Below are 26,415 nucleotides of genomic sequence, written 5' to 3'. Positions count from 1 at the left end.
CTAAATACTAGCATTGATGCCAGTCAAGGAACTGATCAGAAACACTACCAACTCTAGGAAAAAGTCTCTAATTACTTCAAAGAATTTAAGAAAACCACTATTGAGCGATCAACAAAGTCTTTAATACATCGGTGGTCATTAATTCAAAAGGCCACAAATAAATTTTGTTCGTACTTGACTCAAGTTGAAAGCATAAATCAGAGTGGCTTGACTGATCATGATAAGGTAGAAATTTCACGTCCTTACTTATTTTGAGATTGCTTTTTTTTTTCGTTTTCTTTTCTAACATGTATTTTATTTGTTTAAATGCAAGTATGAGAAGGCGAAGCTTATGTACCAAAAAATTGAAAATGGTAACTTTCAGTTCGAGCATTGTTGGCACATATTAAGGACGAACCTAAGTTGGTTTCCCATTCCACAATGGATGTTACAAAGCTAAGGAAAAAGATGTTCCCATCCCCCACCCAGTCTCAACCTTGACACCGACCACAACCACATCTCCAACACATGGTTTAATCGAGAATGAAGTTATTGAATTGGACCGTCCAATTGGTAGGAAAGCTGAAAAGGCAAAACGAAAGGCCTTGGGCAGGCAAACTGGGGAAATCAGCCACATTAATAAGATGAAGTATACTCTTTTAGAGGAGTCACGTGCTCAGGAGAAAGAGTTTTGCCTTCTTAAGGCTGAGAAGATGGAGCATGACAAAGCGAAAGACGAAAAAGAATTCAATCTTAAGGTTGAGATGATGGAGTATAACAACAAAGAAGATGGAGTATGAAAAGTCGAAAGAAGGAAAAAAAATCAACTTAAGGCTGAGAAGTTGAGGATTGATGCTAAGAAAATTGATATGGCAAGGAAAGAATCAGATGAGAGAATTATGATGATGGATGTGAGTGTCATGCCAGAATTGCAATGATTATATATCGAGAGACGTCAGAGGGAAATCCTGATGAGAGACAATCATGCCTGAAGAAACATCATTAAAGACCGAAGGCTTTTGAAGAAATATTGTTGACTACTTTTGGTGTTATGGGTTCTAAGAGCGATGTTTTGTCTTAGTTTCAGCATCCATAAATGCCTCATATTTTGGTGTTATGGGTCCTAATGATGTTTCTTGAACTAAACTAATTATTGTTATTTTTACTTTACAAGTTGGATTTATTTAAAGTAGTTGTCTGAAGCGTGCAATATATATATTCTTTTTATTGTTATCAGTATTTTCTACAATTGTTGTTGTTGATTGAAGATCAGCCTGCTTGTACGTGTAACGTTGTATGCGATTTGCATCAGGTTGCACGAGCTGACCAGCACGCATTTGCAGGTCTGCACGAGCGAGCTGAAACACACCTACGTGTTTGTAAGTCGAGTACCTATTAAGAAAAAAAATGCATAAACTGATCTGCACGCACGCACAGATCTGCACATAAGTGTCAGCCTCTTCAAAATAGAGTTTCGACATTAGTTTTTGCAGGTTTACGCCCCCCGCCACAATGCAGAGGTTATAATAAGAAAAGAAAAGCATAAAACTGATATGCACACGCACAGGCAGATCTGCACGAGCCAACCAGCACGCACGCGCGAGCTGAAACGCACATACGCGTATGCAAGTCGAGTACCTATTAAGAAAAAAAAATGCATAAAACTGATCTGCACATGCACGCGCAGGTATATTCAAACTATAAATGAAAAATGCACTTTTGTATTATAGTTCTAATTATTTTTTAGTTGTATCGCAATTATATGTATAAAATAGTTTGTTGGGTTAATCTAGTTGTTCACGGGTCAAGTGTGTTCACGTGTCAGCGGTTCATAAGCTGGTTAATGGGCCGAGAATGGAAGTGAACATGTAGACATGGAGAATGGACATTAGAGTCCCTCATTGAAATAAAGGAGTTAACAATAAAATACATTAATATTATAAATATTAATATTTGCAACACTGGGATCATAATCAAACTTCTGCAAGTTGATGAAACTCTTGGTACTTTTATTGTGTAAACAATAAAATACATTAATATTATTTTTTTTCATATGGGGATAATACGGATTTATCATTTTGGTGGTTGCAAGATTATTTTAATTTCTTACGATAGGATTATTCTTTTGTATTTGCAGCTAGCACCAAATGTAGTACATGCTTTAACAATAGATACTTTAACAACTTCAAAAAACACAAGAATCAAATGCAGACTTGATTCTTGCAGTTAGAGACTTACATGAGATGCTTGAGTCAAAGTCAAAACCTGATCAGCACATGTGCGCGCAGGTATATTCAAACTATAAATGAAAAATGCACTTTTTTTATTATAGACTTACAGGTCTACTTCCTTTTAAGTTGTATCGCAATTGCATTATAAAATAGTTTGTTGGGTTAATCGAGTTGTTCATGGGTCAAGTGGGTTCATGTGCCAACGGGTCATAAGTTGGTTAACGGGTCTAGAATGGAAGTGAATGTGTAGACATAAAATTGATCTGAACGCACGTGCTGACCAGCTTAAATGCACCTGTGCGCGCGAGCTGATTTGCATCTGTACACGCTGACCTGCAACTGCTCGCGCAACCTGACCTACATGAACCTGATGTGTGAGATTAGCTTCACAATATTCTGACAAATAGGGATGCTTTTTGTTAGTTTTTGGTATAAAAAAAATATGTAGTTTAGTTGATACTTATTTTTTTAACCAAACTCACATATTTTGTGAGCTTGTAAACATATTAGTTTCAGGAGAAACAAGAATATTACTTGAATATACACACCATATTTACTTCTCCCAACGACCACGGTCTTCCTCCCAGCTACTTTTGCTTTCCATTCAATACAAGCATCAATTTCCTTTAAGCTTTTCATCTGTATTTCAGATTCAACATTTATTATTCCGCATCCTCTTATGTACTATAAAAAGCTGGGAACAACATTAAGATTCAATCTTCTATTGCTTCAGCTCATATGTTCTGCAACCACTAGTTTAGTTTATTTAAGTTTGCATATGATTAGTTTGTTTGAGGCAGAAATTAGTATGTTTCATTTTGTTGGATAGGTTTGTTGGTTGTCGTGTGGAGCATCCAAGTTTATTAGTTTGTTGGAGGCAGAAATTAAATGTATCAGATTTGTTGCTATATTTTTGCATTAATGTCGTTATGTTGACATATTCTACTTTATTTGCAGCATATGCTTTTATCACATGGCTCGTACATTCTTTAAGAAATTGATGACATGCGTATCCTCTTCTGAAGATGATAGTGATATTGAACTTAATGAGGATGTTGATGAACAGTCAGCAAGTCATCAAGATAAGCGCTGGTGTCGTAAGTTTATTCGACGTGATCGTATTGGAGGACAAAAACGTCTATTTCAGGATTATTTTGCAGAAGATCCGACATATTCCTCAAAGCTATTTCGAAGGAGATTTAGGATGCGTCGTCCTCTTTGTCTTCGTATTCTAAGTCAGGTAGAGTCTAATGAGCCATACTTCATCCAAAGAAGAGATAACGTCGTGAGACTCGGTTTATCTTCTATGCAAAAGATAGCTGCAGCACTTAGAATGATGGCGTATGGGTTACTAGATTTTATGGATGAATACATACGCATTGGTGAAAGCACCGCAATGGAGAGCCTCAAAAAATTCTGTTAGACGATAGTAAGTGTGTTTTCAACTGAATACCTTTGGTCACCAAACACCAACGATATTACTCGATTGCTTGCTGTTGTTGAACAACGAGGGTTCCTCGGAATGCTCGGAAGCATCGATTGCATGCATTGGAAATGGAAAAATTGTCCCATGGCCTAGAAAGGTATGTACTCTTCGTGAGCCTGCTATTATTTTAGAGGCGGTTGTTTCATATGATCTTTGGATATGGCATGCATTTTTTTGTATGCCCGATTCACATAACGACATTAATGTACCAGAGAGATCTTTTATTTTCACTGAACTTGCGCAAGGGCGTGCTCCTCCAGTCAATTACACAGACAACGGGCACGACTATACGATGGGGTATTACCTTGCAGATGGTATTTACCCTAAGTGGCGTATTTGTGAAGACGATTCCATCACCTAGAGGGAATAAGAATAAGCATTTTGCAAAAGCACAAGAATCTACAAGAAAAGATGTCAAGCGAGCATTTGGTGTACTTCAACAAAGATTTGCCATCATTCGAGGACATTCTTGGTTGTTCAAAGTGAAAGACATGACAAATATAATGAAAGCATGTGTTATTCTACATAATATGATCATTGAAAATGAGCGTGATGATGTTGACAATCTTGACATTGAGTATGATTTGAAGATCTCCCCGAATTGTCGCGCAATCACACAACTGATATTATGGACTTCATCCAAGGCCATCTTCATATTAGAGATAGTTCAGCGCATCATCAACTTCAAGAAGATCTAACTGAACATCAATGGCTACTTTATTCTCAACAATAAGCGAGACCACATTATATTTTGTTGTTTCATTCATATTATAAGTTAGAGTTCGAAACATGTTATAGCATAGTGCTATATCAATTAGACTCCATGACTATTAATCTATATTATATTTTGTTAATGTTGGAGAAAAGATAAAAAAAATTCTCTTTTGGATAAAAGATTATAAAAAATGATAACGCCAAAAAAAACAAACAAAAAAAAAGTAATGGTCACAGTTATATAAAAATTCAATAGAAATAAATATTAATAAAAGATAATAAAACAAAATAGTTGGTAGTTAAGATTATAAATGGAAGAAAGATAAAAAAATAATAAAAAAGAAATATAGGGATAGAAATGTGGAATAGGATGTGAGAGGTCTTTTGAAAATGCGAAATAAATTTGTGAGATGGGTGAATTTTTGGTAAATTATATGGAAATGGGCCGGGGATGCTCTTGTGGTTCTGCTAGTCGCAAACCGTTGTAAACAAATACACCTAAGTTGGGATCGTCACCAGCCAAGTGTTAGGTTGGAATTGTCATTTGCCGATACAACACAGTTGAAATTATTTAAAACCAAATTTCCTAGTTTGTGGTTGAGGGAGACCATTTGTAATCATTACTTTATTATATGTGTTGGACTCGTTATGCCCAAGACACATATTTTTATTGATGTGGCTAGTACGTCATGATCCAAGTCGGGTTATACCCAATAACAAGCTAGACAAACACCAATAGTATTTGTTTATATATGATATGATCATAACAAATGAATATTAACACTTAAGTTATTTGGAAAGGAGTTTCTAAATAAAATGTACTTGTGAAATAAATAAATCATATGGATGATTTATGCTTTGAGAAAGAGCATTCTATATTGTTGTTTAAGAGGGTTAAGTAACAATATGTTGAGCATGTTACCTATAATGTGTCATTGTGTATAACACAATATAATTGTGTATGACACTATATATGTGTGTATAACACAAAATGTGTGTATAACACAATACAAGTTATTTTACACAATGGTATTTGTGGAAAGTTAACAAATAATAAAAATAAGAAAGGAAAGAAGACCCCCCCCCCCCCCTCTCACCCTTTGTATTATTTTATTATTATCCCAAAGATAGTGAGTACATGCAAGGAGTCTCATTAGGGGACTTGGGTGATGCATCTTTTATGACCATTTTCTCTCTTTCTCTCATGACACAACACACAAGACACAAAACTCTCTCAACTCTTCCTCTCTTCTCTCTTGGATTCGGCCAAGATCAAGGTAAGGAAGAGGAGTTTTTCAAGTGAAAATCCTAGCTAGAAGTGGTGTATTGTCGGAGGCTTGGGGTATGCAAGCTTGAGGAGCTTCCCTTTGAAGTTCTTGCCCTTCCATCATCTCCTTCTTCACCCGGATTTGTTCTCTTGAAAGGTATATTGACATGCATGAACTTATAGTGTCATGCATGTGTTTGATAGTTTGTATTTCGTATTTGGATCCGGGCTTGGGTTTTGCATGTGTAAAATTGGTTTTATACATATCAAATGAACAAGATTTAAAACTTATATCCGCTGTGTTTTTGATAAAAATTAGGATTTTATCACTTTGATAATCTTGTTAAAACCCAACAATATATTGATCTCATCTTGTTTAGTTTGTTATTTTAACTTATTTTCGTTGCAATCTCATTCTCTGATTTCGTCGATCAATTGCTAAGAGCAATTCGAAACAGAAAGAAACGACATACTCACTCACCCCTTAGTTTTCTTACAAACATGTAAAATATGACTGTTACAAAAGTATCCATCAATTCTTTATCATTCCAGTAACTTGATGGGTTACTTAAATGCCACCATGTATCAAGTGCAATGTTCAAAGAATATCATCACAATTACATATATATGTATGTATGTATATAGTTAGAACCATGTATTACTTGAGCAAACTTCATCACAGACAACATGCTTCCAAGAACTCTCATTGAATTCAAGAAATACTTGAAGCCTTCTTTCTTCACATCTGCAATCCCATGTAGACTTATAACTAGTGTTTCCATTGTCAAATATGGGTCGATATACGATTTGAATGAAATGGAAACAGGTCATCGAACAAACGGTATAACAAGCTCCTCAATCGCTTTACTAAAAACATATTGATGTAAAGTAACACCTGACCTTAGTACAAACATAGATGTAATGAACATCCATTTCCTCAAGACGACTCCCTTCCCTCAAGCTTTCGTCACTATCCAGTGGAACAGGACGGGTCAGCTCCCAACTCTTTGCTTTTGAACTCTCTTCCGTGTGAGGTTTATCTGTACTCACAAAATCCAAATGAAATATAAATATAAAATCTTAATAATTATAGATATGAAACACGACCCGCCCACCTATCACATGAAGTTTAATGTCCCAAGAGTGTGATTCTCTTAACAAACATAACCGATAAACCGGAATGCCATACGTTATCTGCAACCATTAATTGTCATGGTGTCGGCATCAACTCAAAATCTTTAATACGTGGCTAGTAATGAGCTAGCTTACCAAAATATAAACTCCTTCCTTCTTTAGCACCCTATATTTTGTCATCAACTGCTTCAACATTATAATTAAAATGGAAAATTCATAAATTCTTAATGTTATACACACTATTTCAATATATATACCTTTCAACCTCCTCAAGCATCTTGCCAGCATTTGCTTTTGAATTGTGACCGCACTGTACCATTATCCAATAATTTACTTGTGTGAGATGTCAATTTCAATCAATTTTTGGGTAACAATGTCCTATACCGGGTCATAGGCTTGTAAACGAACCGAACGTTCAATGAAATGTTTGTGAACCCTTCGGCGGGAAGTTCGTTTACGTTGTTCATTTAATAAACGAACGAACATGAACAGAAACTTCGTGTTCATTTAAATAAACGAACAAACATGAATGCATGTTTTGTTCGTGAACGTTCGCTTATGCTCATTTATGTTCGTTTGTGTTCATTCAAGTGCGTTCATTTATGCTTGGTTATCTTTGTTTGTGTTATTTTATGTTTGTTCGTATATGTTTATTTATCTTTGTTCAATTATGTTCATTTATGTTCATGAGCTGTCATTTAGATTTTAAAAGAATGAACATAAATTAACACGAACATGTTCATTTTTTAAACAAACGAACATGAACACAAATATTTATCCGATTAAATGTTCGTGTTCATTTAAAGTTAAATGAACGAACACGAGCATGCCCATGTTTGCGCTGATTCGGTTCGTTTACAGGCCTACCGGGCAGGGCTGTAAACGAACCGAAAGTTCAGCAAACAGTTCATGAATTGTATGGCGGGAAGTTCGTTTAAGTTCGTTTGTTTAATAAATGAACAAATGTTCGTTTAGTTCAACGAACGGACATGAACAGAGGATGCATTCGTTCATTAGTGTTCGTGAACGTTCCGTAATGTGTTCATTTATGTTTGCTTACGTTCAGCTGTTTATATTCCTTAGTTAAAGGTTTGTTCTATATTTTTATAATACTATATTTGTACCAAGCAATCTAACATTTAAACTTTATTCTTATGTTGTTTATCTTCAATTCGTTTCGTTAATGATCGATTTTATAATTTCTTGCTTAACTAACAGTACATCTAACTTGTGCTTTGTTGACATTATCAGAATAAAACCGCTGATTAGGGATGATTATGTTTATGATGATGATGATCATTATTATTATTATTGTTGTTATTATTATTATTATTATTATTATTATTATTATTATTATCTCAAGTGCTTAACTTTATATTTAACTAAGGTGATTCTGTCTAATGTTTTGCATTAAGAATGTTGCTTTTTTTGTACATGTTCGTTTGCATTCGTGAACCGTTCATGAACAAGTTCAATTCCTAAACGAACGAACACGAACTAGATTTTCCGTTGGGTTAGTGTTCATGAACCATTTCTGAACAAGTTTAATGCTAAACAAACGAACATGAACAAGGCTCCGTTTGGTTTGGTTCGTTTACAGCCCCTACCACCGGATCAAAGCAAAAAACAAACTGGCAAAAAAAATAAAAGGAAGAAAACTCACCAAAAGAGAGTTCAAGGTTCCTGAAAACAGTATGATAGAAGATGTTACATTGTATAATTTACACGATCTAGTGGTTGAATTAAGCTTTATAAGAAAATCTTAAATTGGCTATTTACTGAAATAAAATAATTAGTATTCCAAATACTGAAATGAACTTACCTTTATCGACAACCGCATCAAAAGAACCGGATTCAAAAGCTTTCATATCCCTAACATCCATTTCAATATCTGCTCAATGTAAAGAAAGCCATAAACAAAAACCCAAAATGATAAGAAAACAAAAATACAATATGATGTGTAGTGAAGTGAAGATACATACACTTCATATGGTGGCGGTGGGGACGTAGAGATGCAAAGATTCATACTTCTGATACCAATCGAAAGTGGCTGTTGGCGTAACGTTTATCCCAATACAATGCTTCTCCGTACGCCTGACTCATCTCTTTAGTTTGATGATTATTACACCAGACTTTCTTTCCTCTTCTGTCTTCTTCCGATCCGTAGACTGTCTAATCTTGTCTGTCTCAGGGTATCTTTGTCATTTATCATCAACCTTTTAAATACTTTATTATTATTATTATTATTATTATTATTATTATTATTATTATTATTATGCTATTAGGTCTAGATCCGTTTATGCGTGATAACTGATTATCAATTCTTTAATGATTCCTCTAAACGAACCTAATGTTTACCTGCTACTTGGTTGTATAATGTTTAGACACTAGACAGAAAGTTTGTTTATTTAATAAGTAGATGTATAAGAATAACATTTTTTAGTTCAACTAAACAAACGAAAATGAATCCACGTATGTCTCATTTGTTTATCTATGATTCTTTATGTTTGTTTGTTTATGTTTTTTTGGCCTGAACACATTGGCTTTTATTATTCTCATTGTCAGTTTTTGATCGTTGTTGGTCCCAACAAATGAATTGGTTGGTAACGATTCCACCTTTTATCATATTTGTTTCGAACGGTTCGTGACTAACAGAATGCTAGTGTCGTTAGTTGCGGGTCATCCGAAAAACATTGTTGGTTGGAAATCCCACATTTTATCCGGAAAACTCAACATTTTCGTCTCAAGCATCTTTGTAACCTTAGATCGGGACTTTATGAACCTTTCTTTAGTAAAAGCCCCAACTATTGAGGTCGTCAGAACCCTAGAACCATTGTTGGAATCGATTGGTGGTGGTGTTCAGATAGAGTTTCCCAGCAAAAATATGTGTCTTTTTCGGCCAAAATCGTTTTTCGGTGTCCTGCAACTAATGACTTAGCATTCTGTTAGTCGCGGACCATTGAAAACAAATATGATAAAAGGTGAAATTATTATTAGTCAATTTGTTAGTTGGGGCTGACAGCAACAACACATGATAATTGAGATTAATAAAAATAAATACATCTTTAATAATAACGGATAAGCATAAATGAATACAAATAAGCTATTTTTTTAAACAAATGAAAATGATATTCGTTTATTTGGGTAAAGCAATATAAATAACTTTTCCTTACTCAGGTTTTTTATTAAGCTTTTCATTTCTTCCCCTTAAAATTTTAAATCTTAAAACATTTAATAACCATTTTAAAAAATAAAGCCGTTGTTAGACGTTATATATGTTTGATGAAAATAACTATTTGTTCACGATTACATCTTCATAATTAACAACATATAAACACGCTAGTCCTGGGTTTGGCGGTCGGGCCAGTGATAAAGAGCCAGAGACAAAGTCACTTAAACAGCTAAAGATGGTTCTTGGTTTTAGTCCAAAAATGTTTTAAAAAACATATAAACTTCTTGGCATCCATTACAAGAATATCACTAAGTAAATTTTCTTTCAAGCAGATATGAGTCGTGACATGTGACAACCAAAAAGTAATTCAAATTTTTGGTGTTGCTAAAAGTAGACCTTCTTTAAACAAATTTAGGTAATCATAGAAATAGAAATAGAAATAAAGAGCACATTTTCTAAAAGGCATTTTTAACTTTCTTTAATGATTTTTTTTTTCAACTTATCTGAATCGTTTACTTTTATAAATAGTTTTCATATAATTTTTAAGTACGTTTTTTTGATTGTTTTTGAACCTTTGTTTTTTCTATGGCAATTTATTAATTGATTTTTCTATAGCTTAACCCCTTTTTTTTTTTCAAAAATGCTAAAGTCAAAATATGGTTCCCTTAAAATGATTCACATTAGTTGTTGATCAAAGTCACTTCTCCCAAATTTGTGTGTTACACGACTCAAAAGGGTAATGGTATGAGTCAATTACGTGAGTGTCATGCTATACGTTGGTCTACTAATATAAGAAATACATAATCTTTAAGTTTACCCAAACGTAACCCCAGTGTCATAGGACCACATGCGTTACATTTGGGTGAACAATGAGAAGCACCAATGTAACTTGGAGATCAAAATTGGAATATAGGCGGTAAACCCCCTATGATTCACTCAAATACCATTCAGGCGGTCGCATTGCACTCAATTTGTTAACACAAAATTTGTCTCACGCTCAAACCTATAACGGTAGTGAAAACCCTTAACTAAGTGTACAAAAAACACACCCAACTTATAATACACTCAATGTTGACGTAAGGTGTGAAAGATACAACAAAAATCTCAATCACAACAATCAGGCTTATGTTCTTTCTGCATCTTCTCCCACAAACACAAAACCATTCTCGGGTTCTGGTAATGGGCAAGTATGTAATTTGGCTCACACCCGGCGTTATGAAACCTCTCGTCGTTGATGTACTGAACTTCACGAATCTGATTCTTGAACTGTTGGATCCAAATACCCACAGCAACGTCTTCCAGTTTGAAAAGCTGAGCACATGCGTAGAATATAATAAATAAACTCATAATTACCAAAATGACCAAAGCCAAATAAACCAGCTAAAACAACTTACCTTCAAGTTTCTTTCTTGATGCCCTCGGACAATAAACTTTGCTATATCTCGGGAAATCACATAGCCTGGACCGTGGGCCCATGGTGGGTATGAATCTTCTGGCCATTCCTGCCCAACAAAGCCAAAAATATATAAACATTAATGACTTGTAAGATATCTAGATGCAATAATATTATCATTAACACTAGCATACCTCAGTACTAATATACCATTTGTTATCTTTGTCCCTTTGCGGTTTAGATTCAAGGGATACAAGACCATACAAGAGCCCATCAGGGTTCTTGGTCTTGAGACTTGCAAGGATTTCATCCACTCTCACAAAAGCATCATCGTCCGTTTTCATTATGTATTTTGCTGGCAAGATTTTCGTCTAACAAATAATTCAAGATGTTTAACGGTAAAACATTAGTACCAAAACATAGTAGGCAATTTGGATTTCAATAATCCAAACTATAACAGTTTAGCCGGTACAGATTATTATCAGTGAACGGGCATAGTTTGGATCATATCCAATTGGTTGATCATCATATTAAGAAGAGTATATTATGATCTTGGACTATATGGTTTGCAATCTTTAACCATCTCAGTCCAAAAAAAGAGTCTGTTAACAAATCAGGGTATGAGGTCTACATTCTATAACCATTTTGGAACCTGCTCCTAACCCAGTTGCATTTTTCAGTTTAATAGGTTCATGTGCCCCTCACATGAGGGGAGGGGGATTATATTTTTTTGTTATTTTTTTTTCGATCAGCCCATATATATTTTTGTCTCAAAAATATACCCGATGTAAAAAGATCACTAGCGTATATTTTTCAAAATATAACCAAGATGGATAAGAAAACCAAGACGGATACATCATATATTTCGATGTCAACGAATACTTTTATTTCGTAATCCAAATATAAAGATTTCAAAAAATAATAATAATAATAATAATATTAATAATGAGTACTATGCAATTCATTTTAAAACTTTACTTATAAAATAAAATGAGTTAATGACTAGTTGACAGATTTTCTAAGTAAAAAATTTTCTATGATCATGCGCGTTAAATATTTAATTTTAAATTTCATAAAAAATGAAATAATTACCTAATTTAATATTACAAGTATATTTTTATATTAATTTTAACAAATATATCAATATAGTAATTAATGACACGATATAATAATGTAAATATTTAACAAGCAATATAGCAAAATAAATAAAAATATATAAATAGCATACTGGAATAGTTTGCAAGATTGCGGTATATATTACAATTACATTATTACAATACTAGCATATGCAAGATCATGGTATAAATAAACTACAGTGTTAGCAAAAAAATAAAAATAGTTAACTAGTATATGACAAGAAATATTGCGGTATTAGCACATTGTGCAAGATCATAATTAAAAAAATTAACTAGCAAAATAATTTACATAGTGTTCCATATTTTTTGGACAATTTATACTTTGATTGCAAAATATAAGTATTCATTGATATCGAAATACATATTTTCTAAGCATATCATATTGATAATACATAGCGTTAAATATTTTGAAAAATATACATTAAAATACCTTTCATCGAATAGATTATTTTTAAAATACAATGGATTGATTGAAGAAAAAGTAAAAAGAAATATAATATGTTTCTTTTTTAATAAAAAAGATTTAGATATATAAGTTAAAAAGCACAGTGAGATCACATAAATACACATAAATTTTGCAATGTGTTCTTCTGAAAAAACAAAAAAAAAAAAAAATCCAGGACTAAAATGGTTATAGAATTTAAACCTCAGGCCTTGACTTAAAAGATTCTTTTTTGGACTTAAATGGCTAAAGAGAAACTGTAATTTACATTAGCTATAAAGATTTTCTAAGCTTTTAGTATGCATACCCCCATAATGCAAATTGCAATTGTCTTCAAAGTCAGAAGGCTGTAATAATCTACAAAGGGCATCAACTGAACATCTTCATATGCTTCAGCTTCTCTCCACAACTCATAGTTAACTTGCTTGTTCTTATGCTGCAATACATATACATTCAGAAACAAACTAATCAACATTAAAACAATATATCCACACATGCATAACTAGAAAAATAATGTCACTTACAAGACCTATAAAAAACCGGACAGCAACCACCCCAGTACGAATGGCTTCATATTGCATCCAAGATCTTCTCAAAGCCATGCGCCGCTTAAAATTATTTCCAGAAGAAAATACCCCTATGAGTAGTAAGAGCCTATTGCTTCTTTTAGGTATCAATGGAGCTTTGAGGTGTTCAACATCTTTAACCATGTCAACATCTTCAGACACGGGCAAGCCTGTAGCCAATGCAGATATGATATGCAAACCACCTTTCACTCTCACCCCACTAACTAACCATGGTTCAAGTTTCTGCATAATATGACTAGGTAAGCCATCATCCACAACCATTTAATGAAACTGTATGCATTTATAATGTGATTATATGGCATTGAATACTAGGGGTGTCAATGTGTTGGGTTGTCAAATTGAATTCTTCAACCCGAACACGGCCCATAATATTATTCTTGTCAAAAACATCAACCCTAAACCGCACTCGCTTAAAACTGTGCAACCAGAACACGGCCCGTTTAACCCCTTCATCTACACATGTCAAACTGATTGGTGGGTGACAACCAAGGTGTAAACGTGTTAATCGAGCCGGTGGGTTGTAAAAAGATGGGTTAAACGGGTCATAAACAAGTTAGTAGGTAGGCCTACTTAACTAAAAGAGGGAAAACAGGTCAACCCAAACACGACCCGCTTAATTAAACAGGTCAACCCAAACACGATCTGTTTAACCCATTTATCTACAGGTGTCAAACGGATTGGTGGATGATAACCAAGTTGTAAACGTGTTAATTGAGTCGGTAGGTTGTAAAAAGATGGGTTAAACGGGTCATAAACCGGTTTGCGGGTCGACCAAATTAACAAAAGAGGTTAAAACAGGTCAACCTGAACACGGTCGAACAACCTGTTTAACCCATTTATCTACAAGTGTCAAACGGATTGGCAGGTGATAAGCAAGTTGTAAACGTGTTAATTGAGTCGGTAAATTGTAAAAAGATGGGTTAAACGGCTAAGGGCTTGGATCAAATACAAATGAAATTAACGTGCTAAACGTGAGAATCAAGTAGAGTAATTATATATACAAGTAGAGTAATTATGTAATTGCATCATAGAGTAATTACGTAATTACTCTATGGTGTAATTACATAATTACTCTACTTGATTCTCATGTTTAGCACGTTAATTTAATTTGTACGTTAACTTTCCCCAAACGGCTAATAAACAAGTTAGTGCGTCGACTTGTTTAACTAAAAGAGGTTAAAGCAGGTCAACCCGAACATGAACTGTTTAATTAAACAGGTTAAATCGAACACCACGTATTATTTAAACGGGCTAGACATGTCAACTCAAAAGCTGATTATTTTCGTGTTGCGTCGGAAATTGTCGCACCTTACCAAGGATCAGAAGATAATCAAACTGTACAAAATTGTATTTGGATTTTTGTATGACGTTAATCCGATAATTACATGTAATGAGCGTCTGACTAATTCCGACTACATAATATAGAAACTTACATTATTTTACATCATATGGAGGTTTGAAAAGAAGGGTGAGTGGTGTACATTTAGAATAATGCTTTTGTATACAATAAGATGGTTTTTTAATATGCTAAAAATTGAAAAATCATCATACCTTACCTCTCTGTATGCAAAAGACGTTTCATGTCTTCCGTTAACAGTGGCATAAAATCCCTCTTCACCCGCCCAAATTGTTAAAGTAAACAAGCTTCCATCCAGAAATGGAAAGTTTGAACCCCTGTGATTATGATCATTCACATCTGAACTGTTCGATTTTTCTTCCATAGAGCTTCTAGTAAGTTGCTCATTACACTTTACTAATCCATCAACTGAGATAAACCGTAAATGAGTCACGTTTAAGCAAAACCAATAGCTTCATCATAGAACATATATTCTGATTTCTGAATTAGTAAATACTAAATACCTTTTGCATTGTTCGAAGACCCGTGATTGGGACATCTTTCCTCTTTGCCCCAACCAAACTCATTCGTCCATGTATTTTGAACAATAACCGGCTCCTTCGTAAAGTTATTTCCCGGTAAAACCACATTGTACTGCAAAATCACGGGTGGGTCCGCCTTGTCATCGCTTTTTGACCCGACAAATTCTATTTGAAAGTTCCCATCAGGGATAGCAATAAGTGTAATGGAAGAATCCTCAATAAGCCCACAAGGTATCCCAAGAATAACACTATCATTACTAGAAACCAAAGTAGTAATATTCACCGCACTAACCGAAAAACTACAGTTTCTATCCACCTTACTATCATCAAACTTCGAGGCTCGGGTTTCATCAAGTTTAGATTTTAGTTCTTTCCATGCTATGGCAGCTTCTTTAATTCCTTGAGCGGTTTCGGGCAAAGAATCTGATCTGGACAATAAAATACGCATTTGCCCCCACGCCAACAATGGCTTTGCATCCTCGTTGTTATGCGTGTGAGTCGAGTTAAAGAGATAATCAAGTCCATCAACACTAACTAGGTGTGGCCTTGTAGGAGGGCTAGAAGTTTGCAACTTCTGCTCGACAACGGGTTTACCAGAACCGGGATCTGGATGGAAGAACTGATATGCAGATTGGTTTTGTGGTTTGTTTTGGATGAAGCTGTAACTAAGAAGCAAAATACATGTAAGCCCTATGATTAATACACCCCCTGTCCACTTCTTCATCCCCTAATTGCTTGCATACATTCTAAACAAACGTCATGTGAATCTTGAATCAGTATGTGACAAAACAAAAAGAGCAAGATTCTTGTTGATTACCTTAAATGTTCATCTTATATTAGCAAAACAACCTAGGAAGATAACAAGTCACAAGAAGTGATAAAGATGCAAACTTTATGCTTCTTGAATGTAAAACTGAAAAGGGTTTTGAATGAAATGAAATGAAGTGGAAGTAGAATGAAGCTGCTACTTGATCTAAGGGTATCTTGGATCTGAGGTTTGTGTTTTATGCAAGTCTGCGTTTCAACTTGAAACAGGATTAACCTATTACCGGCTTGTCGTGTCACTGTCTCTCTCTGTGTTGGAAGAGGGTCACACATCAATTGTAGATCCTTAATAATAAATTATACTTAACTTTCAACCTCCTACATTTTCACTTGGCAGTCTCGGTCCTTTCTTTCTTTGGGGTAGTACCAGGTTAGTATTCCGTGTAATAAACCGTACGTGTGAAAATATAGAATACGTCAAATATAGTAACCCATAAATTAAAAGATATTACATAATGAATATTAATGAATTGGTTAATCATTTAAAGCAGTAGTAACACATAAAAGCAAGGTAGTGAGTTGGTTGTGAATCTATACCATTAAAGAAAATAGAAGATTAGCATAACATCATCCGAGTTGAGTTGGTAAGCCACAAATATTTTAAAAACAAGGTAGTGAGTTCAATTCCCATCAATAAATTTTTTATTTTCATTTTATCATTCTAATTCAAATTTGTCAAAATGGAACAATTTTAATTAAACCAAAATATATAATGAAGTGGAATTTATTTGTTAAATTGGAAACTTGTAGCAGTATGGAGGACCTAGTTGAATGTCATGTAAACAAGAAGTCCTCTTTTAATATTATAGTTAGATGTGTACACTCCAAACTAGCCAGGTTCACTCGGGTAGGAGTGCAAACGAGTCGAGCTACTCGCATGCCAAGTCCACCGCAACCGTAAATCATGTTGCTTGTTCCTACAAGCAATTCGCCTCTGCCAATTCGCCCAAATTTGTTGGAGAGAATGATGCTACGGTTCTCCTTCAGTGATTTGAACGCATGGAGAGCGTTTTCCTTCATTACCAATGTCCTGAAAACAAGAAAACCACTTATGCTTCGAGTGTATTTGAATTGAGAGCCCTTACTTGGTGGAACAACAAGAAATACTCCCAAGGAGCCGAAGTCACCATGGCTATGTTGTGGGACAATTTCAAGGAAATCATGCTCACGGAGTTCTGCCCGAAACATGAGATACAAAGGTTGGAAGCTGAATTTTGGGTACTCAAGCAAGACAGTGGCGATATTGACACCTACAATAACCGTTTCCATGAGCTTAGTCTGTTGGTTCCCTACTTGGTTACTCCTCTCTCTCGTGCCATTGGCAAATACATAGTCGGGTTGCCCATGCAAATTTAAGACTCCGTCTTGAGTAGCAATCTACAAAACCTTCATGCCGCCATCACCCTTGCTACTACTCTAACCGAAAACCACGTTAAGGTCGAGACCTTGACGAGGAAAAACTCAAAGAACCCACCGAGAAAACCATTGAGGCGGCTAAGACCGAACCTCCTAAGGAGGTCAAGGTTGAATCATCATCCAACCCTACCCATACCAAAAACTACCAAGCCTCAAAACGTAGGAACTATTCCCTAACCAATTCAACTCCTACACAAGCCCATGACCCTCAAACCCAAACCAACAAGAAGCCTTACACCGGACCACATCCTTTATGTAGTACGTGCAAGTATCATCATCCAACTACCTCTCCATATGGTCAATGTTCCAATTGTGGTCGTTATGGTCATGTCATGTGACATTCATGACAAAACCAAGTATGCCTTAGTATTTAATTATCGAGTAAGCGATTAAGCGCTTTTTGCGTAACGAACAAACGAATAACCAAACAAGTCTGGTTATGACCCGAATATCTCAGGGGGGGGGGTATCTATAAGTGATATATGTTTATTATAAGCTAACATATTGATGTTATGGTCTTAGTACAATAACAAACCAGTTAAACGAAAACATACTCGTTTAACTACCCGCTATGACGTTAAACGCGAAACTTAGTTCTGAAACAAGCATTGTATCATCCGTTAAGCCGAAAAAAACTTACAAAACATTTATTTGATATGTTTTAAGCAATCCGTGAAAATATTTTGGATTTTTACAAACAAATGGTATGTTTTTCTAAGTTTCCACAAAATGGCCAAAAACGCTCGGTTTCGCGCTGTTTGCTGCACCCGATATATTTTCTCGCCAAAAACCGAAACCGAAATAAACATGGACTTGGGATTTTATGTTCGGGCACACAAAACGAGGCAAATGGGCCAAAGTGGGGCCCAAAAAGGGTCCGGCCGCCCACTTGGACCAAACCCCCTTATTATATAATTTACATTTTAGCTTCATTTTCAAGTTGATTGGTAAAATATCCAGACTCTAGCAGCTTCTTAACTTCTGCTCTTTCAATTTCCAGCAAGAACTTGAAGGTAAAACTCATTTTGATCATATAAAGCTTGTTTTAAACATGGTTTTTACCTAAAAATTGAACTTTGATTACCAAAAATCAATCCTAACCATGAAAAAACCCTAAAAATGATCCATAAACATATTTTGGTCATACACATGGTTAGAAATCAGAACTGATAGTTTTTTTTGGCCATAAACACGGATTAGAAGGTTTAAATCGCGTATTTACAGTTCAAAAGTTCGGTTTAAAACCCTAACAAAACCCTATGTTTCAAGGCTGGAATTTTGATGATACAAGATTGGTATTGTGATATAGGACCTGTAGTTATTCTAGCTAGAAGACCAAGAACCCCTAAAAGTGAGAAAAGGGTTGAAAAAGTAGAAAACCGCAAAGGTATTGCTGAAACACTCGTTTAGGGGCTGTTTAGGATTAGATTGTTGCGTGCTTGTTGTTTGCTTTTGAAACTTTGCAGGGACATCAGGGACCATATGAATGAGTCCCTATCCAAATTTGGTAATTTTTGATAAACCGCGAATATTTGGCGAATTTATAAATGTTTATGGACGTTTATTTGGGAAAAATACTTAAACTGCTTGAAGAATTATGAAATTTTATGGACAACTCAGGTAAGGCATAATATGGTCACATATAAAATTTGGGTTCATTTGAAGAACCCTAGCTATGTTTTCTGGATTTGCGTTTATTCGAGTTTATATGGTTGTTTTTTGGCTCAAAAAGGTAACTTGGAAAGATTTTTAGGTTCTGAAAATTTTACAAACTATTTTGGGAGTTATTTAAATCACTCATAAAATTTATCAGATTTTTCAGAAATCGTTTGGTATAAACGGACGATTTATGGGTTAAATATAGCATATAAAATGAATTTTTATAAATTAATAAATCAGCAAATATTTCCAGAAATAATTTTATTAAAATCTGCATATTTTAATTAGTGAGTGTATAAATTTTCATTATTTAACAATAAACGGATAATTAGATGTGCTAATTTGAAAGTTAAACAAATTCAATTCTGATAAAAACCGACGGGTTTGAGATTAACGAACCTGTTGGAATATTAGAACATCAAGAGTGATAAAAAATCATATTTTGGGGTTAATTAAGCAAAACCGAACGTTTTTTGAAGAATCCAGACAATTCGGATGAATTGTGCGCGTTATTCTTCAAACCATACTGAATAAACGGAAATAAGCCCACGTAGCGAATCCAGACATCTAAACTATGAATTTTCTTTATAAATTTAATCATTTTTTTCAACCGATATATTTACCCGAGTTTACATGCTCATACATGTTTTCTAAACGACGCGTAAACGATCAACTTGGCCTAGGAGGTGAAACGGTGAAACTGAGCCAAGTTCGATTTTCAATATTAGACAATGAAAAACATCACAATCTGAGCCTATTAACATGTTTTGGGCATGACAGCTATACCTAAATTAGATATACAGCCCAATTTAGTATGGAGATTATAATAATATTAAAGTATTAACATTATTATAATATTGATCATAGGGACTAAGTGATAGCATGTGAAACAAACCATGGGCTGATATCACACCGAGTACTAACTAAACTGTGAGTTTCATGACCCCCTCCTTTTAAACTATTTTACGAACTTTCGGGGTGAAAAACATGTTTATATATATTTACCTTCTTGGAAATGCACTATTCCCTGAAATACCTAAGTGCTGATACATGAAAGATCCCTATAGTAATTGACTATGAGCCGTAGAATGTGAACAGTACTATTGATTATATACATGACTCTATATATAACATATTTAATTGAGTATGGCTGGAATGCCAAGTTCTACTGCAATTTAATAAACTAAGTTGAGTATGGCCTATGTGTCAAGTTCTGCTGCAACTAAACAAACTAAGTTGAGTATGGCATGTATGCCAAGATCTACTACAACTGAACAAACTAACTTGATTATGGAATGGATACAAAGAATATACTGTATTATACATGTTGTGGGCGGAAGGGGGGCCACAGTGGTTGATTGTGTGTGGGAAATACTATATATGTATATAAATACTATGTAGTGTTAGGCATAGCAAATTGGGGAATAACGTTGTCACACCCCAATCCAGGGCCTAGGAGTGTGACCAGCAGTTGGTACCTGTTTTGTAAATATATCAGAGTAGCGGGTTCATTTTAGCGGAAGTCTTTAAATATTAATTTACATTATCAAAATTACTTGGGGATTAAACACCGAGTTTCAGGTTTACAAAATCGTGATATTAAAAATACAAGGATTTGTAATATTAAAAATGAGCCATCTCGAGCGATCTTCTATGACTCCAATCCTTGTGTATCATCTATTATCATCTAGTTACCTACAAGGGTGGAAAAACACGTCAGCTATATGCTGGTGAAACGTTGACTCGATAAAACATTTATAACAGTCGTTAAATACAAACATAGTTTTATGTTTCACAAACTCAGCAGGAATGCCTGTCCATTCCTGGGATTTATACCACTGCCCTACACACACAATTCAAAGGTTCCCTGAGTATATAGCCCCTGTTCGGAGACAACCTTCCTCTAGGCTATATAACCCTGTTAGAGAACCGGTTATGACTGACTTGGTTTTGTATGCCAATTATCAGTTATGTTTGGATCCAGACACATGTGTATTCGGTCTGAGTTGCTTTTTATTATCTATTTTGTATTATAACGATTTTAGAGATTATATCTCATGCAAACATTTATCAGACTCTTTGTAATAAACAACCTGTCTATTACAAGAGTAAAATCAGTTCAGACAGTAAAAGGTTAACGTGTTCACCTCGTATATCAGTGGATAATATCAAACTCCTCTTCTCAGTATGCTTAACAACCTATATTAATAATAGGCATGCATAAATATCTAGTTGATACTATTCAGCAGACTTTAAGTCTGTTACAGTTTCAGCAGACTCGAGGTCTGATCAACAGACTTGAAGTCCGATTCAGTTTCAGCAGACTCGAGGTCTGATCTGCAGACTATTAAGTCTGACCTAACCTTAGTATAGTTATAGTCGTTTTATGAAAATACTTTGAATTTACATATGACGTTTGGAAAGCATGCTTTGGCCTAATAAAGGATATCACGTTGGCAAACTTCTCCAGGTAAGCAAACGGGTCCCGCGGTTGATTGGGATTTGTACGAATTGCTTTCCTTAGGCAAGAAGAGTCTACTAATGATACCCCCCTTCCAGTTACTACATGCCCGCCAAAATAATAGTTTTGATAACATTACTTCACGTGGAAGCAACGTCTTTGCTTTATAAAACATCACTTGTAAAATAATTATAGTTTAACGACTATACCCTTAGCTAAACTATATATTATGTATTTAAAGTAACTAGTAAAGTAACTTAACCTTAATCCTACCTTAATCGGCTTGATGGAACTTAAGAGCTAAGAAATCAGCAGCGGTTCGGCTTGTTCTTCGATTATATGATCAACAGCTCGTAAAACAGCGTAACGACACCCCGGTTCTTCACGAAAACAGCTCTCAACACCCTAGAATGCTCTTGGCACGAGTACCTAGGTTAAGTGTGTGAAATGAAGGTGAAATGGGATGAAATGGCTTGAACCCGTAGCTGCCCTTTCATAGGTGAGTTTTTCAGACCATCGCGTAGTGCGATGGCTTTTTCCCCAAGGCCGTCGCGTAGCGCGACGCCGCAATTAATCAGATGTTGCCACGTGGTTGGCCACGTGTCCCGGGTTACTTAACCTGGTCATCGCGTAGCGCGATGAACTAGTTGAGTTTGTCCGTCGCGTAGCGCGGCGCCCCCCTTTTTCTTGAATTGTGTGATTCTCTGTCGCGTAGCGCGACGGAGTTATTCAGGAGACCATCGCGTAGCACGATGGGTCTCAAAACCCAAATTTTTCATTTTCAGTCCTTTAACTTTCAGAATTGGCATTTTTAGCCCAAAACTAGATGGGGTATTTTTCACGGTGTTACATCCTCCCCACCTTTAGAAAAATCTCGTCCTCGAGATTTATGCAAAGAGATGTGGATACTTTCGTTTCATCTCGGACTCAAGTTCCCAAGTGAATTCCGGACCACGTTGGGAATTCCATCTTACTTTGACCAATTTCAACCTTTTGCGCTTTAGAAACTTGATTTGACTATCTTCAATCTGTATCGGCTCCTCTACAAACTTGAGTTTCTCATTCACTTGTACGTCTTTTAGAGGCATAACAAGTGTCTCATTAGCCAAACATTTCCGTAGATTCGATACATGAAATACATCATGAATTCCTTGCATTTCTTCGAGTAACTCAAGTCGATAAGCTACAGGACCAATTCTTTCAACAATTTTAAATGGTCCAACAAAACGCGGACTTAACTTCCCTTTCTTTCCAAAACGAACCACACCTTTCCAAGGTGATACTTTGAGCAACACTTTGTCTCCTTCTTTGAATTCTAACGGTTTTCGTCTTACATCAACATAACTTTTCTGTCTGTCACGTTCTGCTTTCAATCTTTCTCGAATTTGTATTACTTGGTCAGTTGTTCTTTGAACAATCTCAGGACCTGATAATTGATTATCACCAATTTCAGACCAACATACAGGTGTTCTACATTTCTGTCCGTATAGTGCTTCGTATGGAGTCATTTGTATGCTTGTGTAATAGCTATTATTATATGAGAATTCCATCAATGCTAGGTGAGTATCCCAGCTTCCACCTAGATCTATAACACAAGAGCAAAGCATATCTTCCAATGTTTGAATTGTTCTCTCACTTTGTCCATCTGTTTGTGGATGATAAGTAGTACTCAAATTTAACCGCGTACCCATTGCTTTTTGGAAACTTCTCTAGAAGTTAGAAGTGAAGAGACTATCTCTATCGGATATGATTGACAATGGCACACCATGCAATGATACAATGTTTTCCACATATAGTTGCGCCAATTTATCCATGCTATAAGATTCCTGCATTGGAATGAAATGAGCCAACTTCGTCAATCGATCAACAATAACCCAAATTGCATCATTTTGGCGATTGGTTTTTGGTAACTTCATAATAAAGTCCATGGTTATCATATCCCATTTCCAAATCGGGATCTCAGGTTGTGTTAACAAACCTAATGGCTTTTGATGCTCGGCTTTGACCTTTGAACATGTTAAATATTTTGCCACATACAGAGCAATTTCCTTCTTCATTCCAGTCCACCAATAATCATCCTTGAGATTATGATACATCTTATCACTACCCGGATGCATCATATACTTGGATTTGTGAGCTTCTTCTAATATTTTCTCCCGCAAGCTCCCTACCATTGGTATCCAGATTCTTTTCCCTAATCTGAGTATATCATCGTCACCCTTGACTAATTGATCTATTGTTCCATTTTCTTTTTCAGCCTTTATGTTATTTCCTTCTAATGCCAACTTATGAACGTCCTTGATTTCAGTTAATAAATAAATTTTGAGTTCTAACCTCAAGGCTCGTACTCTTTTTGGCTTTTCGTGCTCTTTTCTACTTAAAGCATCAGCTATCACATTAGCTTTACCTTCATGGTAAACTATCTCACAATCATAATCATTTAACGTTTCCATCCATCGCCTCTGTCTCATGTTCAATTCTTTCTGATCAAATATGTGCTTCAGACTTTTATGATCAGTATAAATTGTAAACTTCACACCATATAAATAGTGTCGCCATAACTTTAATGCAAAAATTATAGCTCCCAACTCCAGATCATGAGTGGTGTAATTTTTCTCGTGAACCTTTAATTGTCGTGAAGCATAAGCAATTACCTTCTTTTCTTGCATTAAAACACATCCCATTCCTGTATGCGAAGCATCACAATATATAATGAAATTATCTTGCCCCTCAGGTAAGGGTAAGATAGGTGCGTTTGTCAGTTTCTGTTTAAAAGTTTCAAATGCCTCTTCTTGCTTCGGTCCCCATTCAAATTTAACAGATTTGTGGGTCAATAATGTCAATGGAACTGCTATTCGTGAGAAATTTTATATAAATCTCCGATAGTAGCCAGCTAACCCAGAAAACTTCTTACTTGAGTCGGAGTCTTGGGTTTTTCCCATTTAGTAATAGCTTCAATCTTTGCCGGATCTACTTGAACACCTTTTTCATTAACAATATGTCCAAGAAACTGTACTTCGGTCATGTTGCAGACCATCGCGTAGCGCGATGGCTTTTTCCCCAAGGCTGTCGAGTAATGTGACGCTGCAATTAATCAGAAGTTGCCACGTGTTGACACGTGGTTGGCCACGTGTCCCGGGTTACTTAACCTGGTCATCGCGTAGCGCGATGAACCAGTTGAGTTTGGCCGTCGCGTAGCGCGGCGCCCCCCTTTTTCTTGAATTGTGTGATTCTCTGTCGCGTAACGCGACGGAGTTATTCAGGAGACCATCGCGTAGCACGATGGGTCTCAAAACCCAAAATTTTCATTTTCAGTCCTTTAACTTTCAGAATTGGCATTTTTAGCCCAAAACTAGATGGGGTATTTTTCACGGTGTTACAACGTGGTCCGTGAAGGCCATGGGGATAACGTGGTTCGTGATGGCCATGAGAATAACGTGGGCAGTGAAGGCCACGAGATTGACGTGGGCAGTGGAGGCCACGTGGTATGAACAAACAGTCCTTGTATTAGAATCTTTATTATTAATGAAATCGAGTGTTTATTAGTATTTTATGTTTTTTAATTCATTTTATATTGTTTTGGTATTTAATCATGTTAAAACATCCTTAAAAACACTTAATTTGGCCAAAACCGCATTTCTGAAACTATAGGGGCTAATATCGTCAAAATTGAAACTGTTGGCAGAACCACCCTCCCCGCGTGGAGCGTAGGATGGGGGGTTGTGTGCTATGCCTGGCACGTGCCACCGAGTTGTGCAGCAAATTTCGCTTTTTTTCGATTTTCAACTCGTTTATCTCTTAATCTTTATCTAAATCATGTTATAGTTCAAATGCAAAAGTTATGGGATGTTCCTATGCATATTCTATCTTAACTATGAACTATATCGTTTAATTTAAGATTAATTATCAAGTTTTGATGATTATATCATTCATTGTGAGTTTCAAACAAGTTATCATTTGTCATCAAATTGATAATAAACATGAAACTCAAATCTGATTCTTATATAAACAAGTCATTTTACACATTCATTTTCTACTATACAACTTGCCAATTTCACTTTTTCTTATGAAGTCAAGGTTTAATCAAGATGCTCTTCATGGTTTGACTTTCAAAAGTCAAACGGGTCTTTCAAGCTTATTTCTTCTACTTCCTTAATCAAATATCGGGTAACTTGTCTTCATGAAAACATTTGTTTTTATCTAACTAATAAAAGCCCTCAATCAATTTTACAGATTAATGGAGTTTTGTTGGTCAATTTAATCTCGACCCATTTAGGGTTCAAAAAAGTCAATTCTCGTATTTTTCCAATTAGACTATATTCTGGTCAGAATTAGATTTTGGTCCAGAAAAGTTTTATCTTTGTTTTTATGTTTTACATCCGATGGACTAGAACCCGAACTCAGATTCGCTGTTCAGATTTTGACCCGCATCAGCTCGCTTAAAACTTGTTTATTTCATAATTTGAGTTCTATTTATCCGTTTGCTGTGATTCGGTGGCAATATTCTCGGTTTTAACTGTAGTTTATTATCTCAAATTTGTTGTTCTTTTTGTGTCGGATTAGTCAGCACGTTAATTTCCTTGTTTATTATTATTTTATTAATATCTCGCCTAAATAATAAAGGTGACTAATTTA

The 26,415-nt window shown here is 35.4% G+C and overlaps 3 protein-coding genes and 1 pseudogene across 3 annotated transcripts; 1 reads left to right on the top strand and 3 right to left on the bottom strand.

The window, feature by feature from the left end:
• The first annotated feature begins 623 nt into the window (after positions 1 to 623).
• Positions 624 to 4,473, top strand: LOC143585397 (uncharacterized; annotated as a pseudogene).
• A 1,998-nt stretch (positions 4,474 to 6,471) lies between these two features.
• Positions 6,472 to 8,694, bottom strand: LOC143585396 (uncharacterized). Its single transcript, XM_077067192.1, has 6 exons — positions 8,634 to 8,694; positions 8,475 to 8,494; positions 7,069 to 7,121; positions 6,947 to 6,977; positions 6,793 to 6,871; positions 6,472 to 6,717 (listed from the first exon to the last, which is right to left on the bottom strand). Exons 1-6 carry the CDS (start codon positions 8,692 to 8,694, stop codon positions 6,545 to 6,547), a joined length of 417 nt encoding a protein of 138 aa, XP_076923307.1. The 3' UTR covers positions 6,472 to 6,544.
• A 2,380-nt stretch (positions 8,695 to 11,074) lies between these two features.
• LOC143585399 (hydroxyproline O-galactosyltransferase GALT3-like) lies at positions 11,075 to 16,153 on the bottom strand. Its single transcript, XM_077067195.1, has 7 exons — positions 15,402 to 16,153; positions 15,098 to 15,306; positions 13,479 to 13,763; positions 13,262 to 13,390; positions 11,571 to 11,747; positions 11,378 to 11,485; positions 11,075 to 11,294 (listed from the first exon to the last, which is right to left on the bottom strand). Exons 1-7 carry the CDS (start codon positions 16,141 to 16,143, stop codon positions 11,088 to 11,090), a joined length of 1,857 nt encoding a protein of 618 aa, XP_076923310.1. The 5' UTR covers positions 16,144 to 16,153; the 3' UTR covers positions 11,075 to 11,087.
• A 6,514-nt stretch (positions 16,154 to 22,667) lies between these two features.
• On the bottom strand, positions 22,668 to 24,817 carry LOC143585395 (uncharacterized). The gene is made up of 3 exons (XM_077067191.1): positions 24,679 to 24,817; positions 23,074 to 23,365; positions 22,668 to 22,977 (listed from the first exon to the last, which is right to left on the bottom strand). The coding sequence occupies exons 1-3, from the start codon at positions 24,815 to 24,817 to the stop codon at positions 22,668 to 22,670; spliced, it is 741 nt and encodes a 246-aa protein (XP_076923306.1).
• Between the last annotated feature and the right edge of the window lie 1,598 nt (positions 24,818 to 26,415).

Source organism: Bidens hawaiensis, unplaced genomic scaffold (genome assembly GCF_021521415.1).
Source record: "Bidens hawaiensis isolate Kalapana, Puna unplaced genomic scaffold, B.hawaiensis_p1.1 tig00033833_1, whole genome shotgun sequence".
Classification (NCBI taxonomy): domain Eukaryota; kingdom Viridiplantae; phylum Streptophyta; class Magnoliopsida; order Asterales; family Asteraceae; genus Bidens; species Bidens hawaiensis.
Note: the sequence above shows the minus strand (reverse complement) of the source record. Positions and strands in the feature narration are given on the sequence as shown.

Coding starts and splice junctions, on each gene's coding strand:
- LOC143585399 (XM_077067195.1), bottom strand. CDS start 16,143: ATGAAGAAGTGGACAGGGGGTGTATTAATCATAGGGCTTACATGTATT. Junction 15,307..15,401: donor GTCTTCGAACAATGCAAAAG/GTATTTAGTATT, acceptor GGTTTATCTCAG/TTGATGGATTAGTAAAGTGT. Junction 11,748..13,261: donor TTGCAATTTGCATTATGGGG/GTATGCATACTA, acceptor ATTATTTGTTAG/ACGAAAATCTTGCCAGCAAA.
- LOC143585396 (XM_077067192.1), bottom strand. CDS start 8,694: ATGGATGTTAGGGATATGAAAGCTTTTGAATCCGGTTCTTTTGATGCG. Junction 6,978..7,068: donor ATGCTTGAGGAGGTTGAAAG/GTATATATATTG, acceptor GACAAAATATAG/GGTGCTAAAGAAGGAAGGAG. Junction 6,718..6,792: donor CATTAAACTTCATGTGATAG/GTGGGCGGGTCG, acceptor TTGTGAGTACAG/ATAAACCTCACACGGAAGAG.
- LOC143585395 (XM_077067191.1), bottom strand. CDS start 24,817: ATGGTCTGCAACATGACCGAAGTACAGTTTCTTGGACATATTGTTAAT. Junction 23,366..24,678: donor TCAAGTAAGAAGTTTTCTGG/GTTAGCTGGCTA, acceptor CTTGTGTTATAG/ATCTAGGTGGAAGCTGGGAT. Junction 22,978..23,073: donor TTCAAAGAAGGAGACAAAGT/GTTGCTCAAAGT, acceptor AATTGTTGAAAG/AATTGGTCCTGTAGCTTATC.